Here is a 25,256-nt window from a genome sequence, read left to right on the forward strand (position 1 = left end):
GTGACTCATTTAAATGCTAAGGATGCTTTTCTCCCTCCATCTCTTTCATTTTTTACTCTCATCTCTTTCGTTTCCTCAATTTCTCAAACCCTTTTTTCATTTTACGGTCTCATTATTTCCCCTCTCGTCTCCTTTCTTTTGTTTCCTCCCTCTCTCTCTCTCTCTCTCTCTCTCTCTCTACCTACCGTCCAATTTTTGTCCTGCTTTGCCACCTCCTCCTCTCTCACACCACCGCATAACGTCTTCTTGTGTTCACCCTCTTTCCCCAATGTCAGTCTGAAAAAATCTCCTCCATCTCCTTCACCTGACACTTTTGCCTTCCACAGCGCACCAATCCACCGGGATTTCAAGTGATAAACAGTGCGCTGAACATAGATTTCCACTCTACCATTGGATGTGAATTGATGAAGTTGTACTTGACAAAACTATTCTGCATTTGTGTAATGAAGCATGCTAATGAAGCACACTCTCAGGGCAGCGCGAAAGCTCCATTCCTGTCAAAACCAATTTCTGCTCAACTCCGAGGTCGACTAAAGGCCAAATCAGAGTTTGTCTGGAGGAAACAGACCTAAAGTGTCCTTTGCAGTCAGTGTCGGGGGGTATATCAGCTAGCAGACTTTTCTTAAGAATTAAAATTAGCTTCTTCAATAAACACATTCCTCAGGCTCAGCCATAATTGTGAAGGCTTAGCAATTATTCAAGTTTTGCTAGCATTCAGACTGCCTTACCTCTTTTGTCTGATATATAAGCTGTCTGCTGTTGCACCTCATATGGAGGAGACAGATGGCAGGCGGCATGATCTGAGGTTGTCTGCTGGCATGCTCACAGGCCAGAGAGTGTGTAGGTACGTGCGAGTTTGGAGGTACAGGCACTGACTCCAGGCTTCATAGAGAAAGACAGTGTTAGCAAACCAGAGTAGGCTACACACTCTATCACACAAACTCTCCAAACATCACAGTTTTAGGTTACCTGCATTGCCTGAAAGTGGGACGATTAAACGGGCCACAGGCTCTGGGTCAGTGGGAAAAAAGATGTTGCTCATCCTGCCCACTACAGCAGAACACTGCTGCCTCCAGTGCCAGTCCACCAATCATCTGCTAATTCAAACACAAGTACATCGGGTACAGTTATTGGGTTTCAACTGTCTGAAGAGGGAAAAAAATAGACAAAAGAACACTAAAACAATTCAAGTCTTAGATTTTAGTGTTTGACTTTTAACATTGACTTTTGGACCATTTACATTTGCTGAAAAACTGGTTGTGACCTTCTGAGGTCAGTGCAAACTTTGCAGGACGGCCAGGAACAATCCACTGAGTTTGTGACAGCAGCTGATTGATGACGTTTGTTAATGTTCCTGTCTGCAGTGACGCCCGGAGGGTCATGTGGAATAAAAGTAGGACACTGCCAAAAGTAAAGGTAAATTGCCCAAATGGGAAACCACAAAAAAAAAAAAAAAAATCCAGGCAAAACAAAATGACAGACAGGCCATTAGAAACTAACCAGAGGATAGAAGTGAAATCTCACTGGAGACAAACTGGAGCTCTGAGAGGTCATGGTTATGATGGTGGCAGGTTTACCACAATGGGCAGGTATCTAATTTCTTGCTGACCACTCCTGATATTGTCAGCTGCCATAACAACTGTCACTACTATACTTTATCAGGCGTAGCTAGCTACAGTGGCTTATTATCATTAAGTCCATGAGAATAGGTTTAAAACTCCATGTCCAGCTGAGTTGTTTTGAAATGAGAAGCATGTGAAAAAGTCTCACATATGCAATTAATGGCTACGTTAATGATATGATAAAGTCAGAGGGAAAAAGTCACACTCACCAGTTGATGCTCAATGTAGACAACAGGAGTAGTATTATGTTTGTACTGCATGGTAGAGCTAATTAGCCCAAGTATAATTCACAATGCAAAATGATAAGGAAAAATGTATTATTGTGTTATTCTAACAGACCCTTGTTTGAATGCTAACTATAGAAACCTACATATATACTACAATAATGTAGTATATATAATGTGTATAGCCAGTTATAAACTTTAGTAGAATGTCAGCCTACGCTACGTTAGCCTTACCACTGTAGGTAGTAAAAAACATTAGTAAACAAGTTAGCTGGACATGCTAATTTTTGCAGTTTACCTTAGACCACATAAACACGCTGTTAAATCCATCCCTTACACTCTTTCCCTCATGTTTTTACCTTTGGAAAGGCTAAAAAAATCAAGCACTCTCCGAACTACATTACAATCGCACAAACATAATCACTGTTCAGGGTAGCAGTTGTTAAACGTGTTTTTAAGGACAACATCAAGGCTTTGGGGAAAAAGAATGGCTCCTTTCTAATAATATTGCTGCTTTACCTTACCATTACTGAAACGTATGTAATCCGCAGTCATACTTCTAATGCACAGGATATTATGTGGTGCTTGACTGTACTGCTTGTGTAAGTCATATGAGTCTGTTCGTGGCTGTTCTGTGCGGGTGCGTGGTGATTCAGTGATTCAGTATGCGACGGACTACCTCTGCGTGGCTGCTGCCCACATCAGATAAAACACTTAAACAATTACTGTCTTATCTGCTGTGGTGGGAGAAGAGCTTGTGGCCTCATTAGGACCAGATTAGAGAGAGGAACAGAGCCCAGTCCCACTCACTGTTGACTCCGGATCGTCAGTCCACCAGGCCCTCAGGTGACACTAACCACATTACAGTCTTCACAGAGACAGATGTAATGATAGTCAAACATAACCAGCATGTCGTCCTGTGGCTGGGAATCACCACACTTTGTTCCATTAGAAGTCTCATTCACTCTCTTCTTTGTCTTGCTGTGTCTAAGATACTTAAATGTTTCATCGTCAGTGCAGGAACACCACAGCAATGACCACTGAATGATAATAGTATGTTATACATATGTTATTAATTTGTTAATGGTAGTAGTTGTTGTATTAGTATATTATTACAAAAGCAAAGCAGAGTCAGAAGTTAAAGTTTTTAATCCAAATACACTGGATTTTTTAGGTTGATTCTAACATTGCTATTGAAAGGTTTATTCATCTGCTAATATTTATTTTTTTAACATCAAAAATATATTAAAGCTGAGCAAATGATATATGGGTAACACTTTACTTTATGTCCGTATATTTAGCATTTATAAACTGTATGCAAACATGTAATAAATGGATTATAATGCACTGTAATGTAGTTGTAAGCATTAAGCAGCATAACTATTTATTAGTGTATTTGTCAACAATTTTAACTCCCCCTCACCCATAACTGGAGGCTAGTGTATAATGAATGACAATACAGTGAAACTCAGCTGTAATTATACACAATTATAAGGAGACAAATACTGTACATTAAACACAGCAAAAATCTCCTTAAAGCTGTGTTTGATTATATTACAGTGCTTTATAAACCATTTATAAAATGTTTGTATGCTGCTTATAAATTGAAAAATATTTGCACATTCATATATTATATATAGAGCTTATTATAGATTTTTCAATGACGTAGAAGGAAGCTAATTGATTTTGTTTCATTGAAAAAACACTTCAGACATGAATTGTTTTTTCGAGCAAAGTATTTAAAATGTTAAAAAAAAAATGTTTAAATGGGATCTTTAACTACAATGAGCATGAAAAGTAAATGCTCTGTGATGTGGGCAAGCCTGTATTATGAACATTAAATAAACGACTTATCTTTGTTATTGATCTGCTTACATATACGCTGATAACAATATATCTGTGATAAGCTAAAACCAGCAGACGTATCCTTTTGATTCATAATCTGCAAGATCAGGAGTATTTTGGTCAATGTTTTTCCATTTAATATACTGTTATAATTTACTGTTATTTACTGTTATATATTTGAAAAAAATGTAGAGAACAGTCTGTTATTGGTTAATCAATCTGTGAGCCGATGTCATGACAGCACTCACTGAAGAGGGAAGGTGCTGCAGTGGGAAACAACAAACAGCCCACTATTATTCATAACAAGAAACAACAGTTACATAACTAAATCTTAAAAGGAATAACACTATCACTGTTGTTGGGACACAGATTTCAGATAACATGAAATGCTCAGTTCTATCTTGAGTCCATGTGGTTCAGCTTCTCAGTAGTATATTGACCGTATCTCCTCCTCTCTGGGGAGGAGAGTTTGAGCGCTGCAGTAGAGCCATGATTTGCTCGAGCATAGTGTCTGGCTGCTGCAGAGTTCATATTCTCATATACTTTGATATACTACAGGTGCTGTTATAATGTGATGTCTTTTCCCTGGGATTTTTCATTGCCAAGGTTTCTGTAGACATACAGTAGCTGCGTGTCACGGTTGAAATGTTAATTACCCAGTTTGTCTTCTGTTGTACTGTTGCTGCTGTGGTAAATGTGAAATATGTGTTACAAAGAATTTTAGCCAGGAAATACCTACCCCATACCGAATACATACATCAACAGTTTGAACGCTTTTATAAACTGGCCAGAAGTTGAATCACTGACACTATATATTAATATTGTGGACAATAAAAAGTCGTATTTTGAATATGTAAACAATGACTAAAACTAAAAAAATTCTTGCTAAAAAATAGCAAGTAATATCAGCAGTGATTACAGCAGTGAGGCTGGGAAAAGGGAACAAGTAAAAGTAGGAGCTGTTTCAGAAGGAGGCACTGATTTTTTTTACCAGCCTGCTCTTACATCTCCTCATGCTTCTCTTTCTCTCTCCATCGCTCTCTTTCATGTGAAGACAATGTAAAAAGACACTCAGAAATTCAACAATAGCGTTTGAAAGAATGATGAAATCTTAATGCTGTCTTTGTACTGTCACACGCACTATCTCTCTCTCTCTCTCTTTCTCACTCACCCTCTCTGTTTCTCACTTTGTCATTTTTTATTTTTCTGGTCTGTTCTTCCGCTCGCTGCCTGCATCTCTCCCTCTCTTCCTCTGCAGGGCAATGAGGGCTGGCTGTTTGCGTTGCAGGCAACTAGTGATCTCCACTCTGGCATGCCCTCACATTTCTTCCGGTGTTTTTTTTCTCTCCCACTCAGTATCGGAGTTACATGAGAGTTGTCATTGGTTGTCTGAATGTGCTCTGACAGCTGTTGACAGGCCCCGTAGCATTATTATTTATCTAATCAACAACCAGGCAGCTTTAGCATTTAGCATTGCTGTAAATCGCTGCTGTCCCCATGTAAACTCCAGTACAGGGTGTTTTGATGTCACACACCACAGGCCAGATGCAGTTATGATGGACATCACTGGAAGGACATTTAAATATGGAGAGATTACTTTTAAAGTAAACGACTTTGGCAGACAACATAAAATTCAAGACAGTTTATGATTTTTAGCTGTGCTAAAATGGCAGCGTTGGTTGAATATCAACAACTATTTGATGGACTTTAGCAATCCCCTTGACATTTTTTCCACTGCCTCCGTAGGTTCACATTTGTGGTTTTTTTGTCAAATGTCCTGATAACTATTGCATGGACTACAATGAACTTTGACGCAGACATTCATGTGTCCCTCAGGAAGAACTCAAGGATGATAACTTTGGTGATTCACTGACTTCTCTGACCATCAAAATTCTTTTTGTCAAATACTTTGTTCAATGACCAAATACCTGCAAAGCTAAAGACATTCCCATCAGCCTCAGCTGTACTTCATGTGTAGTGCTAACTGGCAAATGTGAGCAAGCTAACATGCTAAACTATGATTGTGAACAAGATAAACATTATACCTGCTAACATGTTAGCATTGTCATTTTGTGAGCATGTTAGCATGCTGACACTTGATACTTGACATGACACTTTTCAAGGATTAAAGGATGAGAAGCTTAGCATTCAACTTATCATATTTACAGTATATGTGGAATCTGGTAAATATGATCTAACTTTCTTTTTCCTGTCGACTCCCTTCTCTCTGTGTAGACTATGCTGACTGCCATCTCAATGAGTGCCATCGCTACCAATGGAGTAGTGCCAGGTGGGTGAGCAGACGCTGGCACCACACAGCCATCACTGTTTGAAGCTGTCCGCTTCTAAATTTCTCTTTTCACTGATTGCTTTTGGCACATTACACCCAGCGCAGCTTGATATCCCCAGAAACATTAAAAGCTTTAGTCTGGGATCTTGTGCACTTTAACTTGTTGTCACACAACATTATTTACACAAAATAAAGCACCAGCCAAATGCCTGAAATATAAAACTGAGTATATGTGTGTGTATCTGTCTGCAGACATGTTAATGTACACATCAAACAGTATAGCTATATATTATAATGTGCTTTTACATAGTAATGATGGCCTGCGTCGCACCAGTTGATGTGCGTACAGCAGAAACACAGGCTGGTAGAGAAGTGTGGGACTGTACATCAATTATAACTGTCTCTGTTATAACTGGTTCCAGCCTTTAGCTGCTGCAAAGTGCTGATTAAAGTCTATTTATTTATGTTCAGTTAATTTATTTGCACACTCGTAGTAAATACAAACACTATGGTAAAACACAGTGAGGAAAGATTAGTAACAAAAATAGCACAACCAAAAATACAACTACTGGAAAACAATATGACCAATGTAAATTAGTGCAATTACACAAATGTTTTAAACCAGATTATTAATTGATCTATGAGAATGTAATCAATTCCAGGTGACAATTCATTTTAGTCATTTTTACAAGTGAAAATAAATATTCACTGGGTGTGAAGCTGTTTTTCTTACACTAACACTTTTTGGACTGACAGTTGCACAGCAGCTCCAAAATGGTGGCACACATATCAAACTTAAATAATCACTAATTTCTTTCTCTTATACACTTAGTGAAACACATGTTGATACAGTTGCATGGACATAAAAGACTGTCAGTAGCGTGTAAATTATATACGTACTTACAGACCACACACATACTTCTGATTGTTTGTTAACCTTGATGTGTTTGTTGCGTAGCTGGAGGCTCCTACTACATGATATCCCGTTCGCTGGGCCCCGAGTTTGGTGGAGCAGTGGGGATCTGTTTCTACCTGGGGACCACCTTCGCTGGAGCCATGTACATCCTGGGGGCCATAGAGCTCCTCCTGGTGAGAAACATCCTCTGTTCTCCTCTCAGCGTATCGGCTTTAAAAAAAGAAAATTACATGATAATAAATAATTCACACTAGGTGTTGTAGATATAAAAGAATGCATTCCTCTGCAGGTGCGTGGTTTATTTCTCACCACAGATTTATTTTAAGTTTGATTCTGGTTTTATCATTTTTCACGTTTCCAGAACAGCTAGCATGTTTTGTTTTGTTTTTTTAGACAGGAAATTAAAAGCAAAGACAGATCACATCCCAGTGAGTGGGTTCATGTTGATGTGAGTAAAGGAGAGAACTGTCAACCCTCTATTGTACAGCCCACTTGAAATGACATCCATTTCAAGCTAATTCATCCACAATGAGCTAAAGGGAAAATGATAGGACAGCGGTTGCCAGGTTAGCGGAGGATGACCGCTCAAATCACAGCTTTTCCTTCCCTGCAGTGAACTCTTAAACATCAAACTCTGACAATTTTGTCATGGTGATAACAGTGTCACAAAGGATACTCTCAAGAGGAAGCTGATGTCATTGTGCAGCGATTGCACAATTACCACGAGCGAATATGACCCCTTAGATTAAATTATGTTGGGAATACATAAAAGATTTGCTATCAGGTTGCTCAGGTCCAAAAAAAATGGTGCCAGTGTTGGAAATGGTTCAATGACAAGAGGCAAGGAGCCAAACAAAACCAGCCACACAGAGGTTCTCAGAAGCCAGGCAGTGATGTCTACTGAGAGCACAGCTGCATCGCCCTGCGGTGCTTCATGTTCATTTCTTCCTTTCTATAACTTTATTTAAGCAGGTAAAAGATTCATGAGATCAGAATCTGTTCTTCCAGGGAGACCTGATTTTTTTTTTTACTTTCACTTCATTATTCAAAGTGATATTGTGTTCATGTCATCAGTTTTCTGTTGGGTTTTGTCCATATCACTCTCACTGATGTCATTTTCAGCAGACATGGAGGCCGCAGTAGTTGTTTCTTGGAGCATTTAACCCAAATGAACAGTTAGACATTTTTGGAAACGCACTTTCTTGCTGAGTGTTAAATGAGAAGATTGATAGCACTCTCATGTCAGTACGTTCAATGTGAAGATACCATCAGCAGCAGGTACTGTAGGTGGCTGCTAGGTGGATTTTGTTATCTTTGTACAGAGCTAAGCTGACTGTTTCTCCCTCTCCAATCTTCTCATGTAACTTTTAACAAAAAAGTAAATTAGCGTTTCCCCCAAAATGTTGAATTATTCCTTTAATGTTTGTCAAGTTGATCAGAATATGTTACTTTCAAAGTTGTTATTTCTGCACCCGTAACAACCTTTATAGCTGCATCAGGAAAATGCTCTTTTTTTATGCTTAACAGATTTTTAATATAATCTAGGAACAGGTTGTGATATTCCTGTAATCTTTGAAAGCAAAACTCTGTGCCGCTTAATTGCTGACACTTCAGTGCAGTAAAATTACTGGTGAATTAGCAAATGTGACAAAAACCCTGTGCTCTATAAAAACTGAAACTGAGCATAGCACAGCACCACCATGAGCCATGTCTTAGTGAAAATACAGTTCTTCTCCTTCAGTTTATTTTCCTCCTCAGTGCTTTGAAGCTATTTTTTCTCAAACTGTGTGTTCTTCAACGTGGATTCTGATAAGTTGATGAAATGCAGAGATCTTTCATCTCGATCTTCATTCCTCTCCTCCTCCTCCTCCTCCACCACCTCCACCTCCTCTGCCTTTTATTACACACTTCTGCCACTGCAGCCCCTGCTGCATGGAGTACTGGGTAATTATGCAAATACTGCATTAGTGGGAGATCAAGACACTGGCGGAGTAACAAGATCATTCCTTGAAACAGCTCTCGTCACTTTGGTCCACTGTTATCAACATACCAGAGTATGTTTTTGTTTTTTTTAATTCTTTCGTTACTCTCCTTCTGGATGCCTCTAATGGATATGCAGAGTTTGATCATGCCTGGAGGTTAATTCTGTCTTCTGGGTCAAAGCTGGCTTAGTTTCCATTGTAAAATAACAATCCCTGCAGAATTGTAAGGAGCGGATCTGGAGAAGGCTGATTTGAATATGTTTCATCCTTCCACCCAAGCCAAGAACACAAACTGATGCTGCTATTTTAGGAAGCATGAACAGTTCACGGTGAAGCAGGAGATTTGTTTGCCTAGTGATATGCTGTTCTTAGCATCAGACCACTTTCTCCAGCCAAATGACCGAAATGAGCCGCGACTCCCCGCTTGTTCGCTTCAATAGTCTTTGCCCTTTGTGGTGATTAAACAGTTTGTGTGGAAACTAAACGATTATTTTAAAAAAGAGAGAAATTCCCATGCTTATGTAACCGCCTCGTCATGAATCATCTACAGCTGATGGCAGATCCTGACAGGCTAATTAAGGGTTTACCGTTTTATATATGATGGGACTATTCTTAGATTGACCCGTAGTAACAGTGTAATAATGGCAGTTAATTTCAAATATTAATACCATGCTTTAGTTCTTTAATTAAGCTGAATTAAAATAGCAGTCAGTACTATGTGTGCTGCTTCAAGCTCCAGTAGAGGATTGTTAATGTGAGCATCACATGTTTTCACACTTCACATAGTTGTCCCCCCTCACTGACCTCATCCCTCACTGGTTTTCTCACCTCTCTTTTATTCTATTTCATCTTTTTTTTTTTTTTTTTTATTTACCCAGGGTGAAATGTATTAAATTCAGTAGTAAACAATGAGCTACAAGAGCAGGCTTGTGACCTGAGAACTGCCAGTTTATATCCCCAGACAGACTGGGGAAAAGGGAGGAGGGAAAGTGGATGAGTAACACCTGCACTCTCTAAACAACTACCATCAAGATGCCCCTAAGCAACAATGAGATTGTATGGAGCTGTTATGAGACAAATACAGGTGTGTTTTCCCTGGATACAAAAAGGTAAAGAAATAGTAATGTAATTTCTCCACTTCAGATATACATAGCTCCCAAAGCGGCCATCTTTCCCCTGGAGGGACTGGAAGGTGCCGAGGCGGAGGCTGCCCTGCTTAACAACATGCGCGTGTACGGGACCATCCTCCTCATCTCCATGGCCACGGTGGTGTTTGTCGGCGTGAAGTACGTCAACAAGTTGGCCCTGGTGTTTCTGGCCTGCGTCATTCTCTCCATCCTGGCTGTGTACGCCGGGGTCATCAAGACCGCCATCGACGCGCCAGACTTCCCGTAAGCGGCCAACATAAGACTGATAGCCACGCAGAGAAACACACCTGGGCAATAATACACAGCTGCTACATTGGTTGAATGCTAGACAGCCATATCCTTTGATTTGAAAGCTTGGATATGAGTAAAACTTCTCTTAATTCAAATGATTTTGAAGTTTGAAATTTAAAATCACATTACAATCAATGATTAAGTGGTTTTAGGTTTATTTTGTGCTTGCTCAATCAGATCAAATAAATCAAAGTGAATTAAATTGAATCAAATCGCAGGCAGAATGACATTTTGTCATTTGATATTTTGAATCTTTACTAAAGGGGTCAAAACAAATTGCTTACGACCAGACACACCAGACATTTTGTGCCTTTCTTCTCTCCAGTGTCTGTCTCCTGGGGAACCGCACTTTGGTGTGGAAGACCTTTGATGTGTGTGCCAAGACCGTCGAGACAGCTAATGGGACAGTCACCACGCAGCTGTGGCGCATGTTCTGTGATTCACCGTACCTCAACGCTACCTGCGACAAGTTCTTCACCGACAACAATGTGACGCGGGTCCAGGGCATCCCGGGGGTCACCAGCGGGATCCTGGCAGGTTGGTTCATAAAGTTTGGATCTGCAGACAAGTGAAGACCAATGTGTCATTTTCAGTTTGATTGAACACAATCCATACACATGCGTACACACATGTACAGTTCACAAATATTTATTTATCTCATCTGTCTGTGTTGCTGATTCACTGACAATTTATTTGTAGTGTTTGCATCTCAAATTGGTTTTAGAATGCATTACTGGCTATGTACAAGAATGCAAATGCAAAAGTTGACTTAAAACAAGTTCAGTCTGTGTAACTTTTAATACTGCTTTTTCCTGTTGTAGAAAAAGTCTGTTGTCAAATGGGGAAAGATAACAATGTCTCCAGTAGGAGTGGTTACAGATTTTTTTTTATTTTTATGGGAAAAGCACAGAGGACATTAAGAGGAAAGAGTGAATAATGACATTATAACAAAGCTTCCCACTGATATATTTTGTTTTCATTATATACATTAGTTACTGTATGTCTTATACTAAGATGCTCTATTTTCACTGTATTTCAATCCATGTCATTTCATAATTCAAGAGTTGCCTTAATAGTCCGTGATGCACGTTTACATTTGAAAAGATGCCATCACTGTTGCTCATTCCTCCTTCTGTATATGTGACTAGATAAAACAAGATAAAGTTCATTCTTCGGTGCCTGTTGAAAGTATTTGTAGGAAGCGATGAAGTATCACAAAGACAAAGCAGAGGGAAGTAACAGCGGCACTTTGCATTTCTCAGCTCTGGGCTTAACAAAAAGCCCTTAGCCAGAGGAAGTCCGGAGCTGGCTTGACCTTGTTTCACTCAAGTGTTATTTGCTGGGCTGACAGTAAAGCCTGTGTCAAGGATTCACATTTGTAGATTAGAGTCCATGGTTAATACAGTGCCAACAAAAAGTGTTCACCCCCCCCCTCCCCCAGGAAGTTTTCATGTTGACTCTAATCAACAGAAAAATGCCCTTCAATGTCAAAGTGAATACAGATCTAAACTGATTACCATTATAGAATACAAAATACATGTTTGCATAAGTATTCACCTTCTTTAAGAGGACACAACTGTCACCAGCAGTTGGTTCACAAGTCTCTGACGAACTGTGACATTGAAACGGAGCAGTGTAAAACAAAAACCACATTAAAATCGAGTTTGATTCAGTGTTGTAAAACGTGACAACTTCAGAGGAGGTGAATACTTTCTCTCAGCACTCTGTGTTTAAAAGACGTGGCTTTATGAGACAACAACATAATCAGCTGCAGTTCATGCTTGTGATTTCAACACCATGTTTTTACATGGAACATTGATCTCCTCTGTTCTTCCCTTCATCCCTCTCATCTACCCAGAGAACCTGTTTGGGACCTACTACGAGAAGGGGGACCTGATTGCCAAGAAGGACACGTACTCAGTGGAAGAGCAGGACGATCCTCTGACCAACGCTAACCGCTACGTGTTGGCCGACATCACCAGCTTCTTCACACTGCTGGTCGGGATCTACTTCCCCTCTGTGACAGGTGACATTTAAAAAAAAAAAAAAAATTCTTAACTCCCCAGTGAATTCTTGTGTTTTTGATGTGTGAAGTTTATCTAGGACGAAACAAAATGATGAAATAGATGCTGACTAAAACTGTAAAAAAAAAAAAAAAAAAAGGACTGTAAAAAAGATTTCTGTTGTTAACACTTCTGTATCCATGTTACATATGTACAGAATTTAATTACTATTCCGCTGCCTCTAACACACCCTTTGTTTTCATGTGTGTAAATCTCTGATCCTGATGATGTTTGCGTCTCGACTCTCTGCTCAGGGATCATGGCCGGCTCCAACCGCTCTGGAGACCTGCGTGATGCCCAGAAGTCTATCCCCGTTGGAACCATTGCGGCCATCACCACCACCTCCACCGTCTGTATCCTCTCGCTACTGCCCCCTGCAGGATAACAGGAATAACTGCACAGACAAATAAAAAAAACATTTGAAATAGTGTCAATTTTTGACACAAATATTATATAAATGCACTGATTTCCATAAGATGTTGCAGTTAGGACACAATACTAATATGTTCAAGTTTAAGTTAATAACTGAATGAACTCCCCAGGACTGTTAATGATACACAAAACCCTAATTCTGACCTTCTTTATACTAGACATCTAAAAGTACTCCTTGAGTTCCAGTCAGATATCCACTCAAATGGTATTTTAAGCTTAGTGACGATATGTCAGACAGCTCTGGTCCAATTTTGGCAGGACTTGAAGCAATGATGCACCGTGGTGTTTTGCTCTGCCGCAACAAAAACACACTGATTGGCCTGCAGGGAGCACCATAATTAAAGGTCAATGTTTTAAACGGTGACAGGCCAGAACCGCTACAATACCAGTCTGATTTTGACAAGGGGTAATGCATTGTTTTTCTGTCTGGCCCAAAGTATTCCTGTATATTTCATGGAAGGTGACTGTTTTCTTAAATCTTGGTGATGTGACGTCTGAATCAGTTCGCTCATTTTTTTCCACTCAAAGACTTCTGTTCACCATGTTCATATTTTGCTTATGTATTTGTATGCTGCTATTGTAATGTTGTAACAGATCTAAAATATACTATCATGGTTATGGCACAAAAGCAGTGGTGTGAAGTGGTGGGTAAACTGTTTTTCTGGCACATCTAAGACTGCATTCTCCCTCCAAACTTTCCTTACACAGTCTTATACTGTGGAGGATGATGACTTTACTGTTTTGGAAAGTTTTAAATTGAAGGTTTTTGTATCCTAAATGATCTGAAACAGGATTTGGCTGCTACACAAGTGCCGCAACATACAAGGCATTGGTGATTACAGGCCTCTGAAGCAGCCATGTTGAATGTATCTCACAGTAATGAGCTTGGGGGTCTAACCAAATTTGATTAGGACTTCTAATCGCATCATTGAGCTGCCTATGCAATCACAAGTTAATAAAGCAGACAGATATTAGTTACAATGTCACTGATCTATCAGATATTATCCTAAACAAAATCGATTGATGTATTTCCCCAGCAAATATAGTTAATTGATTTATCAGATCATTACGTGGTTTTTCAAAGCAAAGGTTTATAAATGTTAATTAAGTCCTGCCAATCACTAACCAGGTCAATATGTAAGCTGGCTAAACAAATATCAAACATCCACCATTTAGAAAACACAGCACTCGTCTGTATGACAACGTTCCTGATCTATAACTGTTCAGACATGTCCAGCGTGATTCTGTTTGGTGCCTGCATCGAGGGTGTGGTCCTCAGAGACAAGTAAGTTCATTCTTCCTTAGCTGAGACAAACAACGTGCTATTAATTATACAATTTAAAAAAATCCAGATTTCATGCATTGGAAATGGCAAGCAACCTTTTCTCATCTCCTTTAGGTTCGGGGAGGGGGTGCACGGGAACCTTGTGATTGGCACATTAGCTTGGCCGTCACCGTGGGTGATTGTGATCGGCTCCTTCTTCTCAACCTGCGGCGCAGGGCTGCAGAGTCTGACAGGAGCTCCTCGTCTCATGCAGGCCATCGCCAAGGACGGCATCGTGCCCGCCCTTCGGGTCAGTCTGTCTTCAAATTTGCATATCATATTCATAATGTTCCCATCCTTTCTAATGACTGCCGCAACAAGCAGGAAAAATCACCTCAACCATAGCGGTGGTGTGAATGTGTTTTCTGTGTCATCCCTGCAGATCTTTGGCCATGGGAAGGCCAATGGAGAACCCACATGGTCCCTCCTGCTGACAGCTTGTATCTGCGAGAGCGGCATCCTCATTGCCTCCCTGGATGCAGTGGCTCCCATCCTCTCCATGTGAGAAGTGAAACAACAAACTCTACCAGATTTCAGTGGGAGATTTCAGAGCAGCCACTCCCCCACAATTCCTTAAACAATGCAAATGCCAAATTTTGTGGGATTGGGATTTAGCCCATCACACGAATGGGCAGACCGCTTTTCTGCTTTGTTGATACATGTAAATACCAGTAAATGTGACAGGTTTTGAGACAGCATTCTTCTTGGACTGCATTTAGTGAAATCACTCTGTTGTGTCACAGGACACCAGGACAGCTCTGATTTACTACGTTTCTGTGCTTGTGTGCGCCCTGCAGGTTTTTCCTCATGTGCTACATGTTTGTGAACCTGGCCTGCGCCCTGCAGACACTGCTGAGGACTCCAAACTGGAGACCTCGCTTCAAGTTCTACCACTGGTCCGTTCAGCAGCTACTGAGAGAAACACAAACAAACATGTTTACCTCTCTTGATCTCTATCTTACTGTCTGTGTCTCTGTATCTGTCCATCTATACAGGGCTCTGTCCTTCCTGGGGATGAGCTTGTGTCTCACACTCATGTTCCTCTGCTCCTGGTACTACGCCATTGTCGCCATGGTTATTGCCGGCTCTATCTACAAGTATATCGAGTTTGCAGGGTGAGTGGAGTGCAACCCCAGGAGAGATTAGATTCGCTGGCTGCCATAGTTTTGGCTGGTGTGTGTGTGTGTGTGTGTGTGTGTGTGTGTGTGTGTGTGTGTGTGTGTGTGTGTGTGTGTGTGTGTGTGCATACTGTATTGTAAATGTGTGTTTTCAAGTCCACACCATCAATCATTTTTGTTCGGGGGGTTTGAAAGGAAGATTGTTTTTTGGGTTATAGCTTCACTGTTTGTTTTGGGCTCTTGTCACCTCCTGTCATGTGAGACCCTAGCAACCATGTGTTACACTAACATCCTATATCCTTCTATATAATTAATAATAATTATTATTTTGTTGCAATTTTGCATCTCTTGGTAGTCGTGGTGTGTCTCCTAGTCGCAGTGTGTCTCTCTGTAGTCATGTTGCGTCTCTTTCAGTGAAAGAGTTTGTCTCTCAGGTTCTGCTGCTGGTTCAAAACCTGCCACTGAACTTTAATATTTAGTTCACACTAAATATGAAGTGTGAGTAATGAAATGTTACTGTAACAAATAAACAAGAACACATTTTTTTGAATGTATTTGGTTGGCAAATGTTATCAGGAGGCCCCTGCTTTTAACTGAGCTCTGTAACTTTCCAACAACAAATGTTGGCTCTAGCCCAGGGGGCCCCTGACCCCTCAGGCCCCTGTGCCTGTGAGTGGAAGACCCTTTCAGTAATCCACCCATGCTTATAATGGAGTGGTACAGAGCCATTCAGGCAGTGTATTTAAGTGCTGTGATTCCCTCTGCTGAGGGACATCATGTTAACTTGACATTTACCAGCGATGCCCAATCCTCAATCACTCTGCATTATGTCAAACTGTCGTCTAAAAGTAGGTTTGCTTCAGTGTGCTGATTGTATCACTGTCCCTTTTAAATTTAGAGTGAAGCTGCACAACTACTGCTCATGTTTTGAGTGACAAATGTTGATTGGTGCTGTCTGTGTTTCAGTGCGGAGAAAGAGTGGGGTGATGGAATACGAGGTCTGTCTCTGAGTGCCGCGCGTTACGCTCTCATGCGGCTGGAGGAAGGTCCCCCACACACCAAGAACTGGAGGTATGACACACTGAGCTGTTTTATCGTGGTTCTAATAAACACAGAGATGAACATGTCTGTACATGTTCAGGCATTTTCTCTCAGTTATAAGTGATTGTCCTCATCTCAGCTGTCAAATTGCAAAGAGTGTTTGTGAATTCATATTAACATGTCAACTTTTCATGCTGTTTTTTCTCTATCTTTCCCTACTAGGACTTTTACTTGGCCAACCCAGCCATTTCTTTCTTCATGCCTTTATTTAACTCTCCCTACTTCTTTTCTGCACTGTATTTTCACTCTCTCTCCCCTCTGATCTTATCTCTCTTCAGGCCTCAGTTGCTGGTCCTGGTTAGTACAGACGGCGAGCAGAACGTGGAGCAGCCTCGTCTGTTGTCTCTGACCAACCAACTGAAGGCGGGAAAAGGTCTCACCATTGTTGGGACAGCTCTAGAGGGCACATACCTGGAGAACCATGACCAGGTCCAGCGTGCAGAGCAGGTAGGGAGCTTTGAACCATCAATAACTAACGTTAACAGTTTAAATTCTCAAAATGTGCAAAAGGTCACAACTTTAGGATGTTGTCCAGTTTGGCCCCTTTCAGTTGTAATCTGCACCTTGGTAACGGTTACTCTCTCTGTCATACCTTTGTAGGCACTGCGTAAACTGATGGAAACAGAGAAGGTGAAGGGCTTCTGTCAAGTGACCGTGTCCTCGAACCTGCGTGATGCTACATCCCACCTAATCCAGGCCAGTGGGCTGGGCGGCCTGAAACATAACGCCTTGCTGGTCTCCTGGCCACGCAACTGGAAGCAAGGAGACGAGCACCAGACCTGGAGGAACTTCATCGGTGGGTCACTGGGAAAGAAAAGAAACTGATAATTCAATCCAAAAAGGCTGAAATCTGATTTTGTTTTGAGGCTCATTTGTCATGTGGACAAGTGAAGTGGTGCTTAAAGACTCCTGCAGGCTTCACGCTCTTTTTTATGTCCAGCAACGTTGCTTCTGAAGCACATCAGCAAGACAAAATCCCTACCAGCTCCAGCTTTTGAGCAGCTGATCCTTCTTTTCAAATGTCAAAAGAAAATTCCTAATCACACAGTACACTGTTTTAAAAAATAGGAAACATAATGAATCAGAAGAGGATTTGCTCATGCACAGCAGAATTATTTATCAGTAACAAAAACTCTGAAGAGAAAAGAGAAACATGCCTATGATAAAATCATATCTAATCAGTGTCAAAACTTCCTGATGAAGTCAACCAGAACCAGTCAAAACAACTTAAAAGTGTAATGAAAACTGCAGTAACAGTTTCAGTAATGAAGAGAGCTTGCAGAAGTAGTACAGCTGACGCTCTTCCTCTATCGCTGCATCTGTCTTTGTGTTCGGCAGAGTTGGTGAGAGAAACCACAGCTGCTCACTTGGCTCTGCTCGTCCCAAAGAACATCTCGGCCTTCCCGTCCAATGGCGAGCGCTTCACTGAGGGTCACATCGACGTGTGGTGGATCGTCCACGATGGAGGCATGCTGATGCTGCTGCCCTTCCTCCTCCGCCAGCACAAGGTACTGTGCAGTAATCGTTCCTACAACAAAAGACAAAACAGGGATGCATTATTATTACAAAACTCAGTAAACTGACAAAGCACAGCCTGGATTCCTACAGGCACATTCATGTTTCTTACAGATTATATAAACATTTTAAGAAGTTCAACTTGTAGTAGATGTAGCTCAGACATAGTTTCTTTAGCACAGTTTTGTCCATAACATGAAATAAAATGAGGTTTACTAATAGTAAATAAAACTACAGACAGTAGTCAGAGAGCAGTTGAATTATGTGGATACATTTATACCAGAAATTATGTTTTTTGCTCCTCAGGTTTGGAGGAAGTGCAAGATGCGCATCTTCACTGTGGCCCAGATGGACGACAACAGCATCCAGATGAAGAAGGACCTGACCACATTCCTCTATCACCTCCGTATTGACGCTATGGTGGAAGTTGTAGAAATGGTGAGTGTTTTCTCAAGACTAGACTGACTTTTTAATATCTGACTGTAACAACAATTATATCAGTAAAAAGATTTATATAAAGATACTTCCACTCAGCCTTTCCAAGGTTGGAATTGAGGCGAGCTGTGTCCAACACTTTTTGTAACTTTCCAAAATCAACAATTCAACCTGCAGATCCACTTAACGCACTGAGTGGCCAGATGTGTGCAACTGGAAAACTGGGCAGGAAATGAATTAAATCTCTCAAGCTGTTCATTATTCCCACAATTACTTTTGTCACTTTCCAAGGGCAATAGCGTAAACGCCTCCACGCCGAGGCTAACCGAAAGTATGCTTCATTATCCCGTGTTTGAATGATGAATCGTTTCTTACCCTCTCTATGACAGCAGGTTTTTCACTCCTCATTCAACATGGCCATTTAGAACAGAAATAAACACATTTGATTTGAGACTTGGTCAGACGATACGTTTCATAAAGGACTTTGTTTCAAAATACACTGGGAGAAAGCGTATGAAACCGCTCATAAGTGACTTGTTTTGTTTTTTTCTTTCATCGCAGCACGACAGCGACATCTCAGCCTACACTTACGAGAAGACTCTGGTGATGGAACAACGGTCGCAGATGCTTAAACAGATCAACCTGACCAAGAACGAGCGCGAGAGAGAGGTAAGGAAGTTTGTTTATGTCAAAGTTTTGCTGTTTTGAAACGCACTCAAAGATGTACACATGAACTTCACGACTCAACGGGCCAACTTGGCATGACTCAACTTGATTTGACTTAACGTGACACAAAAACCCCTCTGGACAAAAGCATATCTACGCTTAAATGGGAGCGATGGGACACCATATTTACCCTCTCTATCACTGTTGACTGCAGACTCTGCTTTGCTTTTGTGCGTGGGGCATGATGGTGTTTTGACAGATGTGGAAAATGAAAGATATTGATCTTACATTATTACCTCCCTCATAGTTTTTGTTGAACTGTAAGATTGCTTGGTCCTCTAGGTCAATAAAGTTAATGAGTGCTGTGAAATTATCCTCACTTTTACTTTACTTGAATCAGTGAATCATTGTTGATATACAGTAAACAAATCTCTTGTAAAAACATATTACTGACTTGTTTTGTTTTTCATGAACACTGGACAAAAATATCTCGGCTCATATCACTTCTCTCCTCTCCCTCTCTCTCATCTGTGTCATCACAGATCCAGAGCATCACTGATTCATCCCGTGGGTCTATCCGCCGTAAGAACCCGGCCGCTGTTACCACCCAGCTGAGCGTGACCGAGGATCCACCAGCAGCCAGCAAGGAGGAGAAACCTGAGGAGGAGGTAGGGTCAGCTCCTCCAGTGGAGAAGAGACCTCAGTTTGAAGTGTTAAGTTTCTAAACAAGCTCTGATTTAAGTGATTAGAGCATGAGTGATGCGATAAAACTAAACACCCACAGGAGATTTTTTTTTTTGTGAAATGTACAACTAAAAATAGCAATATGAAGGTGTAATGACAAAATAGAAATACTAATATCTCCAATGATGTAAAGGAATAGTTCAACATTTTGGGAAATATAGTTACTTCTTGCAGAGAGTTAGATTAGAAGATTAATACCACTGTCATGTTTGTACAGTAAACAGCTGCTGGTTAGCTTAGCATAGCATGAGGACTAGAAACAGAAGGAAACAGATAGCCTGGCTCTGTCCCCATTTCCATCTACCAGCATCTCTAAATCTAAATAATGAACATGTTGTTTCATTTGTGCAAAAACCAAATGTGAAAATGATGCTGTTTCACAGACGATGTGTCAGGCCAGCTGTTTTTGTTTCTTTCTTTTCTAAGCCAAGCAACTGCTGGCAGTAGCTCCATATTTACTGTAAAGGTATGGGAGTCATAGTGGTATCAAGCTATTCATCTAGCTCTCAGCAAAAAGCGAGGAAGCATCTTTCCCAAAATGTTGAACTTTCCCTTCAACACACAAACATTCAGCCCAGGCTGACACTCGTCCTCTTTCTGGTATTTTCAGTTTTCTGTTGAATGATGTTATATATCACTGTTCTAATAGCTCTTGTTACTGACTAAGAAAGCAGGTAATGTACAGAAGGAAACACCACAAGGCTCTTAATAACACTTCTCTTTCCTCTCCCTCTCTCAAACTGTGGCTCTCTGTGACTTAACCTGCATTCCTACATTTCCACCTCAACTGTGACTCTTCCATGTAATGTACATGTAAATCCACATCCGTCCTCTTTTCCTCTCGTCTCATAGTCAAAGTCGGCCTCTTCCCCTGTGTCCTCCCCTACTCAGGTCCAGCTCATCCACGACAACACCACCCCGACCAGCCCCGCAACCCCGGCCACCCCGCTGACCCCCGCAGAGGGGGCTCAGAGCCCCGGGGATCAGATCCAGATGACCTGGACTGAGAAGTGTGACGGGGAGCCCGCCAAGCCGCCTGGCGCAGCCACACCAGAGGGCATCAAAGACATCTTCAACATGAAGCCGTGAGTGCTTTGAAATGTTCAGTGAACCTTTACCTGTTGTAAAGGTGAATTACCTTCTTGTTCCTGACAAAGAGCCTCAAGTCTCCAAAGTCTTTTCTGCTGTATAATATACGACCAAAGAGGTCTGCCAGAACGCTGTTAAAGAAGAACTTTGAATTTATAGCTTAGTACTGATATTCATGTGTTTCTCTCCTTGCCACGCTGCAGTGAGTGGGAGAACCTGTAAGTATTGAAGTTCCTATAAACCTCATTTAGTCCATTCACATCTCATATTGACCGAGTTGGTCTCATGAGCAGATGGGGATGAAATACTTGCGTGTGAATGAGCATCTGTCACCATGACCAGCTCGGTATCACGAAACGCTGCATACCACACTTTAAAATATAACGTGTCTAGGCCTCAATCAGTGCGTCTTAATCAGTTCTTTGTTTTAATTTGTTCTCACTCAGGAACCAGTCCAACGTGCGACGTATGCACACAGCACTCCGGCTGAATGAAGTCATCATCAAAAAGTCCTCGGAGGCCAAGCTAGTCCTCCTGAACATGCCCGGGCCACCCAAGAACCGGACAGGTGACGAGAACTGTATCCTTTACCTCGAGAGAAGCGGGTCGACTGAGAGTCCTACAGATGCTGGAGACAGTGCTGCCTTCCTCTTTAAAACACAAGTAATAAGCAGCAACACTGTTGAGTCACAATGAACCGCTCATCCATAAACCGACAAAAAGAATTTGGACCAAGGAATCACTCGTAGAGCTGATCTTCATAATAACCCCATGAATTTATAGCGTAGAGCTTTTTTATGTGTTCCTGGTTAATCAGTATTACTTCTGAAACAGTGAAGTTAAAAGTGTGTGTGATTGTGTGATGGTCTGCCGGGATGCACTCTGATCCTGACTATAGAATGATGATGGCTTGGTCCCATTACAATACTAAACTGGGAATTCTGGATACCTCCAATGTGGGGGCTCAAAAATGGAGGCCAAAGATCCCATGGCACAGATATACTGACCCACGTAGGTGTAATTATGGCGAACAGAGTAAGTAAATTGATATTCAGGTGGTGCGCAAAACAGTGAAAGTTTTAGTGGTGCTCTGTAGATACAGTCAACTCTAGTCTAAGCCTCCAGGCTCTGTCTTACTTGGATTTTGTGTTTCAGCAATAAACGATAAGTTAATTGACTTGGATTCAGGAATAAAAAAAAAAAAGCACTGTGATTTGTTATCAGAAGATAAGTGCAAGATGGCAACAGAGACAAAGTAGTAATTAGGATTTTGGTTAATTCTTTTTAATTACTCTTTTGACACTGCGTTTTGATTCACATAGATTCTGTCAGTTACAGTTTAATACATAAATCACATTATGAAATACGTTGTCCATATTTTGTAGTACTCTATCTCCCGTCAGAGGGAGATGATATAAGGAGTTTATCTTTTATTTAAAGTGATACTAATCTAATCTATGTTTTAATATTAACAATGTATCATTAGTATGTGCAATGTGAAAGGTGTCACTTGTAGTGATGAACCCACAGAGAATTATCACAAAACCCTGCAGTTCTCCTCAGCTCCGCAGAGCTTTGAATGTCTTTCAAGTTTTATGGTTTATATCTTTACTGTTTGGTTCAGTCTCTGCTCTAATCAACCCTGTTACCAGCAGTCACTGTTTGGATTCAGCAAAAAAGCTTTGATAAACCCAGTGTGTGCTACCTGTCCGACACCAAGCAGCAGACCGACAGTTAGCAACTGACTGGGGAACATAGTCGAGCAGTTAGAGTCAGATATTCCCTCTGGAGTTAGTGGAGATCAAAACACAACTAAGAGAGAGTGAATATTGGAGTTGCTTTTGTCAATGGAAGAAACACGACTCCAGGTGAATGCTAATGTTGGTCTGTGTCAGATGTAAATAGGCAACTGTTTGCTAACATGTTCGCCATAACGACTGTGAAAGGTGATATTTCCATGTTGTGTTTACAGCTCGTTTCCGCTGCTGCTGTGTCGCTGAAAAATCAATGAATGCAGCTTTAAATTAGTCACAGGAAATGTTTTGCAAATGATATTTACTGCAACTGTAGATCACCACAAACTAAATTGCTATTGACTAATAATATCTGACAAACAAATAATGCTGTCACCACTACTGCAGAATAAACACTGAAGCATCAAAGCAGGATGAAGAGGTGAGGTTGATAACTGTGCTGAATAAACTGCTGTTATCCAGCTAATTAGTGTTTAATAGATAAAAGCAAAAAGGTGCATCTGCACTTTTCGCCACTTGTGGGCAGCAGAAACAAGCTGTGAACAACACTGACATGTTACCACCTTTTAAGTTGACGTGATGAACTTGTTTGCAAACAGGTGTCTTTTTAGAAATTTACACACACGCAGCAACATTATCGTTCATTTGGAGTCGTGTTTTCGGCCACATGTTGAAGTCCAATATTTAATCTCCTATTAGTTTTCAGGCTCCACTGTGTTCATGTTCACCAGCCAGTTTTAACTTTGTGTGACTACAGTTTGGGGCTGAGCAGAGAGTCAGTTTCCTAAGTTTTAGTTTTTTTTTGTTTTTTTGTTTTTTTGCTAAAAACAACTACCTGCTGCTGCTGAAGAAAAAGTTGTGAGAAGACTGAACCAAAACAGTAAAGTTGTCTGGAGTAAACCCAACAATGAGCTGAAAGACCCGACAAAGTAGAAGTGAAAACTTTTCTCACAACTGATACGTGTCACATACAAGCAGTCACATGATGCACTGTTAATACAAAAATATATTATATGGACCCAGAATCACTTGCTGTATAATATATATGTAAGTGTTGTATTTGTTTCCTCTAGTTTCTTTAACGCTTCTCTCTCAGACATGGAGTTCCTGGAGGTCCTCACTGAGGGTCTCAACCGGGTCCTCCTGGTCCGCGGCGGCGGCCGCGAGGTTATCACCATCTACTCCTGAAAGAGCAGCCCCCTCCCCCTGTACCATCCCTCCACCCTTCCCTCAGCCCTGTTCCTGTGTCACCTATGCTCCCGCCCTCTCATCAACGCTGCTTCATCATCATGTTGCCCCTTACCGTTTATTTCTGTAAGATAGTCCTCTCACACTCAACCAATAGCTCAGCTCAGCTTCAGCACCTCTCCTTCTGCTCCATCCCCAGCAGACCACTGAGCAGTATCACATGCTCAGCTAGTAAACCTTTCATTTTAGTCTCATAAGCTACTATATCTATCGTAGGCTCTAGACTAATTTAGATGCTGTCTAGATTTGTTCTTAAAGAGACATTTTTTTTTCTTTGCTAGTCTGTATTCTACTGTAGTAACTCGCATTGAGTCGGAGTCACTCGGTAAAGAGGAGGGAGGTGGTGGTGGTGGTGGGTGTGTGTTGTTAGCTGAGGTGTGAGCGCACATGCATGTATGTGTCCGTCTTTGTTTTAATCTCTGCAGATTCTTCTTCTTTCTTTTCAAATACAAATGTGGCATAGAAGCGGCTTCTGCTTGGAAAGAACGAGAGCCAGCTGAAATGAGCTCAGTGTAGGTTTTCTGTTTAGTTCCCTCGTGGTGATCAGACACCTCCCACAGCGTTCCAGCCTGTTGTCTTTGATGTGATTTATCTTTCAAGGCAAAAGACACTGCGACCCACAGTCTGGACCACCAGCTGGAAGACAGAGAATATAGTTAAGTATGAACTGTGAAATTCACATCGATATTCGAAGAAGACTGAAATGGCACGTGGATCAAACCTGCAGTATTATCTTTAACCTGATCACTCCTTAGCATGAGATCCTTATAACTGTGTGTGTTTTTACTCCACTCGTTCTGTTACTGCCATCACTGTCTTCTACCCATCCTCCTTTCAACTCATCTCTTAGTGGCTGTTTATCCCCGTGGCCACTGTTAGTGCCAAAAAAAAAAATACAACAAGGCTAGCTTAGTTTTTAGAGATTGACACGTAATTAAACTGTGAATAGTGCGTTTCCTAGCAGAAGGCTGGTGTGACAGTGGAGTGGGGAGACAGTACAACCCCCCCCTCGAGGAGATTATCATTGCCAGCACCCCTCGACCCTAGTGTGGATCACTGTAAATAATGTACAAGCTCTGGCGCGTTGTTCAGTATGAGTGTAGTATTTTTGTGACATACTAAAAAGCTTCTAGTGGAGAGAAAACGTTCCTTCGCTCAGAGGGACAGCTCAAAAACGTTGTTTTTAAAATTTATTTATTTATTTATTTATCGGATTTATTTATTGGATGGCATAGGCTCCTGTCACTATGGTAACTGTCATTGTAACCTCGACAAGCACTGCACCTGCACTGTCCGCCACTGTGCAACAAGTGAAATTTTGATGAATTCATCAAGATCATTCAATTTAAAAAAAGAAAAATACTAAATGTTATTTTTTCATCTAGAGAACAAATATGTATTTATGTTTATAGATAGAAGTTACACATATTGATGAAATAGTTGTAATCA

The 25,256-nt window shown here is 41.1% G+C and overlaps 1 protein-coding gene across 2 annotated transcripts in view; it reads left to right on the forward strand.

The window, feature by feature from the left end:
* Positions 1–24,174, forward strand: part of LOC111219414 (solute carrier family 12 member 5-like) — a 91,210-nt gene extending 67,036 nt beyond the window's left edge. The window contains exons 5-26 of one of the 2 annotated variants that reach the window (XM_022742081.1): positions 5,927–5,981; positions 6,940–7,070; positions 10,023–10,270; positions 10,644–10,855; positions 12,177–12,344; positions 12,636–12,734; positions 14,041–14,098; positions 14,213–14,387; positions 14,520–14,638; positions 14,935–15,033; positions 15,133–15,252; positions 16,222–16,326; positions 16,635–16,803; positions 16,957–17,152; positions 17,695–17,864; positions 18,178–18,309; positions 18,868–18,975; positions 19,515–19,640; positions 20,569–20,801; positions 21,009–21,023; positions 21,252–21,385; positions 23,656–24,174. In XM_022742081.1, coding sequence (XP_022597802.1) covers positions 5,927–5,981; positions 6,940–7,070; positions 10,023–10,270; positions 10,644–10,855; positions 12,177–12,344; positions 12,636–12,734; positions 14,041–14,098; positions 14,213–14,387; positions 14,520–14,638; positions 14,935–15,033; positions 15,133–15,252; positions 16,222–16,326; positions 16,635–16,803; positions 16,957–17,152; positions 17,695–17,864; positions 18,178–18,309; positions 18,868–18,975; positions 19,515–19,640; positions 20,569–20,801; positions 21,009–21,023; positions 21,252–21,385; positions 23,656–23,747 — 2,964 coding nt within the window. In that variant the 3' untranslated portion in view covers positions 23,748–24,174. The remainder of the gene's footprint in view (positions 1–5,926; positions 5,982–6,939; positions 7,071–10,022; positions 10,271–10,643; positions 10,856–12,176; positions 12,345–12,635; positions 12,735–14,040; positions 14,099–14,212; positions 14,388–14,519; positions 14,639–14,934; positions 15,034–15,132; positions 15,253–16,221; positions 16,327–16,634; positions 16,804–16,956; positions 17,153–17,694; positions 17,865–18,177; positions 18,310–18,867; positions 18,976–19,514; positions 19,641–20,568; positions 20,802–21,008; positions 21,024–21,251; positions 21,386–23,655) is intronic. The other variant, XM_022742082.1, reaches the window with a different exon arrangement.
* The last annotated feature ends 1,082 nt before the right edge of the window (positions 24,175–25,256 follow it).

Source organism: Seriola dumerili, unplaced genomic scaffold, assembly GCF_002260705.1.
Source record: "Seriola dumerili isolate Sdu_G_001 unplaced genomic scaffold, Sdu_1.0 BDQW01000066.1, whole genome shotgun sequence".
Taxonomy (NCBI): Eukaryota; Metazoa; Chordata; class Actinopteri; order Carangiformes; family Carangidae; genus Seriola; species Seriola dumerili.